Source organism: Morone saxatilis, unplaced genomic scaffold, assembly GCF_004916995.1.
Source record: "Morone saxatilis isolate NCDOM2014 unplaced genomic scaffold, NCSU_SB_2.0 Contig23, whole genome shotgun sequence".
Lineage (NCBI taxonomy): Eukaryota > Metazoa > Chordata > Actinopteri > Moronidae > Morone > Morone saxatilis.
In genome coordinates, this window is record NW_023339796.1 from 10957293 (window position 1) to 10962734 (window position 5442).

Below are 5442 nucleotides of genomic sequence, written 5' to 3' on the forward strand. Positions count from 1 at the left end.
GGGGAGTACACCTGTAGTTTAACCTTTTTTTCAACAAACAACAGATATTGCTTGGTCAAAAGCTTATGAGTATAAAAGTAAAGTGTATAATACAATGCACATTATAAGCAAAGAGCAGTAAACACAGTGCTGCAAAATAAAAAAAAATGTCAAGAGATAACGTGGTGAGTCAGCTCTCGAGCTGGGACATGTAAAAACACGTAAAATAATAATTTATGATCCAAGTGCCTCTATCAAAAACCAAAAATATATATAAAACAGATAACTGTTGCAACGCACTGGAACCAGAGTATATCTGCCAGCTGCTGTTTTTACATTAAATTTCTAAGATTGTGACATGAATGAAACGTGGTCAAGCATGATTCTTCTTTAAATGTTACTTTCCTTCAGTATAAACAAAATTTACATTTGGAGAGAGTGCAGGCATTTGCCCAAACTCAAATTCACAGTTAGCAATTAGATGTCAACATTGTCGGTACAGTGAGAATTGCACGTATGAGGGAAGAAGAAAAAAGTCAAGACTACATAGTAATGACACAGAGGGGACTCTAGGGGGTGCTATAGCCTAGGAAAAGCAGAAGAAAAAAAAATATTGCACATGTTTCTAATGTTGGATCCCCTCCCTCCTCTCCTGTGTGTCTTTCTAAGCCATTTTCCAAAGTCCTGGCAGGTGGCGTTAAGATGGATATCCTGCTGATATAGTGAGCTCAGAACAGTCAACCCAGCGTCCGTAAGGGCTAGAGGAGTTTGGAGTGACAGCATAATAAAGAAGAGGGATGGAAACATGTCCACTGAGACAAGTCCACTGGGTGTTATTGATAAACCAAGGTACAGTTGCCCTCAGTTAGATGTTGAAAGTGTCAACCAATTGCAAAAAAAAAAAAAAAAAAACTCTCCCGCTGTCCAATCGCCGCAGAACTGAGCGCCTGCCTGAGAGCTCAGCAGAGAGGTTGGAGAGACAGTCGAGCAAATTCCATAGAGGGGCGATGTGAATCAACTGGAGTCATTATGTGCTACTACAGTGGATGGAGTAGTGGTGTGTCTGCATCTTGGAGCGTAGTACCGACTCAGTTGTGTGGGTCTTGAAAAGGCATTTCAGAAGACATGGCCTTATTGTAGAAACGGGCACCATTTTACTGTCCAGCACTTAAGGTTCTCAGTGGAGGAGAGCGCCGGTTCGGCACTGCTCGAGACAGTGAGTGGTGGTCTACTATGGTCTGTGAAACCTAAGAAGATGGACATAAAAAGGATTGTTTCATCACATTTCATCACCTCAGCTGGAACTGCTCTGCACTGTACAGCCAAAATCCTCCAGCACGAATAGCTCCAGCTGTACACGAGCTGATATTAAGGCCTGCATAGTCACATGCAATGCATTGGTTCTGTACATTACCTGGTTAAATGGCGACTTGACTCGTGCACTTCCATCTCATTGCTCTTGAAATCGTTGAGTTCCTTCCGTATAGCTGCCTGCAGAGGACAAACAAGATGGAAATTTGAGAAAAGCTGCAGAGGCTTAGTACACAAACTGCAGCCTCTAAGCCCTGACTCTACCTCCTTTTAGCATGCTTCATGCATCATTTAGGCTTATCTTGAGGCCATGAATGATTCTGCTGAAGTCTCTTCTCACATCACAAGAGCCCTCAATTTTCCCCAATTGAGACATCCAAGAGCATGAACAATCATATACAATCTGTTGCTGGTCTATTTGGGCAGTCGGCTTGTGTTTTTAACGATAATGAAGTGGTGATGCCGCGGATTTACAATGATTAAAACACACAGAAAACATATAGATATAACATGTTCAGTTTCAACCAATACAGCTTTATTTTTAGGAGCATCAAAGCTGCACAGTATATGTAAGGTGATGCACGCTGTCAGGCCTTGGGATCAAAAGCTCAGGATAATATACACATCTTCATTGTGAAAAAGGACTAAAAATACTGGAAATAAAGCAAGTAGTGCTGTGGATGTTTCAATAGGGGACACTGTGGTGTGATTTTCCTCTTTTACCCTTAAATGCATGGGTGTTTTTTCAAACATTCCTTCATACCTCGGGTCTTTAGCAACCTAGCACTTACATAATGCAGATTAGCCATATAATTAATGTGTTAATATTAATATTTTAGTTTATATTTAAATAATACATTTCAGCACAACCACTTGTATTTCATGTTTAACTGTACTATCTACTGACTGACTGACTGACACCAACCAAGCCCAGATTAGTCAGCACAGTAATCACTAATCACTGCCCCGCTGTTTTTCAGTTGGATGGATCAACAGATGTGGAATCTCTGCAACTAAAGAGGTTCTGTTTCTGGAAAAAGAAAAAACTCTATAAAAAGCATCCATCAGCTTTTGGAAGTTGTGGCACCTCTTTCCTTTCCTCTAGGCATGGCCACAGCAGCCACGGTTTTCCAGGAAAGTATGTTCCTTGTGAGACCTTCTGGCATCCCCAGTCGGAAATTTGGCCAGGAAAAAACTGTCCAGGTTGAGGCAGTCGAGGTATGATGGTTTCCTCATCAGTCCTGCTTCTCTTGACTGCTGTCTCATTTAGGGCTCATGTTGTCATCATCAGTGTCTTCGATTCCAGAGCTGCTGTCATCAAAACCTTCTGATATCCGAGGTAAATGCTGCTCTGCACTAAACCTGACACCGAAGTGCTGCATCATCGTGTCACTGTCACGGTAGGCTAATATAAACAAACATTCTCATCAGTGCCTGTTTTTATTCATGGCAACAGTGAGACCACAGTGCCATCATGAGGTTACAAAAACATATTTTTTCCAGGAAGGTTTTGGAGCACCAACTAAAGCTGTTTCCCATTCATGTAGTTATACACATTCACATTTGGGAAAATGCCCAGCAAATCATGGCTTCTTAAATTGCACCACTGGAGCAGTGGAGGACTGAATGTCTCCCCCGAAAGGCAGAATGATTTCTCAGAGATTTTAAATCTAAGGATAAGTCAAAGTTCCAGGAAATAAAATGGCATTCTGTGACTTTTTTAATAACCATACATCCCCTCTAAAATGTTATGTGTGACAGCAACCCAGTCAGGTGATGTCATTGCTTTTGCTAGTCAGCATGACTCAATGGGACATCTTCAGCCTTGGGGAGGATGCTTCTACGACAGGAGAGCAAACAATATTCAAATTTGTGCTAGATGGTAGAAGCAGGGGAAAATAAAAAATGTCAGCAGAGCAATGCTGCGGCTGAGGGGTCCAGAGGCACTGCTTGTCCGATTATTCTCTTACGTAAGGGGAGATGTTGCATAATCAAAACTCTGACTCCCCGTGATTTTCACATGAGTGGTCCTCAGGTGTGACCTGGCGTGCTCAGAGCTGTGCATCATCAAAGCAAAGAAGGTTGCATCACTGCTCCATGAAAAATCAAGTACTCATTAAAAGTCAGAAGCATGGACTGCTGGGCCTTGAGCAGCAGGACTGCTCCAGGGTGTTTACTCACAAAAAAGGGAACCAAGCAGCTGAGGTGGAACTTGCAATAACAAGACGGAAGGCACACGTCGTCATACCATCACTCCTGCGTATGGGTTGGATCATATGACGCACAGACGGGGGTGAGGGGAGCATGATAGTGTTTGAAGAAATTTGAAAGCAGGGATCTTACGATTTCGGAATGATTATCTCAATTTACTATGAGATTAGAAATACTGGCCTTATCAGCTGCTGTGAGCCGGGTCCAGGGTTTATCTGCCCGCCTGTCATAGTCCTGGGCATCTGACACCTCCACGTAGTCACTGAATCGGATGAGAATTTTGGCCTGTCTCAGCTCCTCTACAGTGGGCCTCTGGCTCAGCTGGAACAACAACAGAAAAATAGAGTTGGAAAACAGAAAACTCCTAGTCTCTGTCACGGTTAGCAGCTTGTTAAAATTTGCATATATTCCAAGTCTATATAGAAAGATTAGACAAAAAAAAAAAAAAGTCCTGCACATCCAGTATTTCTTATTCAGGTGCTTCAGAAAGGAGTCCTACTGCGCAGGCACATTTATTGAACCAGTGCATCACATTCATATTTCAGTTCCTGCAGACCTTCTTTAGAATAAGAGTTCTTTACAAAAATTACAAGGAAAAGACTAGTTTATCACTTTAAGCACCTTCAGCTTTGCACCTCATTTGCACAGCTCAATTTTACTGTGTCACATTCTCATGATCTGCATGAAAACAAATGACATGATAAAAACCTATGAACTAATTAAGAAACAACCTTCGCTTATTATAACAACAATCTTAAAATGGGCTTATAAATATATCCGAAGAGAATCTATATAAAAAAAACATTACATAACTATCTATAAATGCATAGTTGGTGTGTTACACAGATGAGCTTTTTGGTTGTGAAATTACCAAACAAACCGTAAGGTATGATGCATACAGTAAATTCCTCCTAAACAGCTGCAAGGTTTTTGTTTTGAGCAGCATGTCTGCAGGTGCACAGAAAGTGCTATAATCTAATTGAAAGTGATGGGAACATGCTCAACACCTCCCTATGCCGTCGAAGGATTTGGCAGCCAACATGCTAAAGGGCCAAGGGCAAAGAGGACATCGGTGTCTCCTGGGGAGACCTGAGAACGACAATAACAGGCCCGAGAAGACTCTTACTTCTCACTACAGATGAGTCACTGTCACAGTGTTTGTTTATGCTGGCAAACAATTTACCCCCTCTGAATGCTTAGAGAACAAGTGTGGGTTTGCACCTTTGGCGCTATTTTCGGACTCACCTTTCGTGTTAGCCTTCGTTTTATCTCCCTCTTCTCCTCCATTTCCTCTTGCTCATTGCGAGCTGCAGAGAATGAGAGTGTTATACTGTGAGTACAGGCACATGCAAACATATGAAACGTTTAGAAATTACTGAAAAGGGAACAAACACACCATTTGCATAATATGGCTCATTACATTCAAACTAAACTGGATACATTTCTTAAAGTTTAAAATAGTTTCCATCATTGGCTGTTTAATACCATTAGGAATGGGTATCAGGGGAGAATGATTGCTTTGTTCCCTTCAAGTTGTCCCAGGGCTTTTTTTGTTATGTCCACGTTTATGATCAAGTGATTGACCTATTTAAGAATTTCACGAGTAAAAATGCAGATGACTTAAAGTTCTTACATCCCCCGTAAATTCCCCCATGTGTTGTAATATATATTCAAAGTCAATTACAGAGACAAAAAGGCTCATAGGAGTAAGTTAAAAGGAAAGACAAGAGTAAACAAGAAGCACACTGGGACACTGTTACTGTTTGCAAAGGCTTCTGCAGTCAAACTGCATTTGTGCTTGTGCTGAACACATACTGCATCTATAATACTACTCACAGTTTTGGAATCTCTTCTGAACATAAAGCCCTGTTCGTTTAACTTTGCTACTGTATGTGTGTGTGTGTGTGTGTGTCTATGTGTGTGTCAGTACTAACAGTTCAG

General features: G+C 41.4%; 1 protein-coding gene across 2 annotated transcripts in view; it reads right to left on the reverse strand.

The window, feature by feature from the left end:
- Positions 1–6: 6 nt before the first annotated feature.
- Positions 7–5442, reverse strand: part of LOC118335210 (phosphatase and actin regulator 1-like) — a 24978-nt gene continuing 19542 nt past the window's right edge. For both annotated transcript variants that reach the window (XM_035671441.1, XM_035671440.1), the window contains exons 9-12: positions 4747–4808; positions 3682–3822; positions 1394–1470; positions 7–1226 (exon numbers count right to left, since the gene is read on the reverse strand). In XM_035671441.1, the coding sequence (XP_035527334.1) occupies positions 1211–1226; positions 1394–1470; positions 3682–3822; positions 4747–4808 (296 nt within the window). In that variant the 3' untranslated portion in view covers positions 7–1210. The remainder of the gene's footprint in view (positions 1227–1393; positions 1471–3681; positions 3823–4746; positions 4809–5442) is intronic.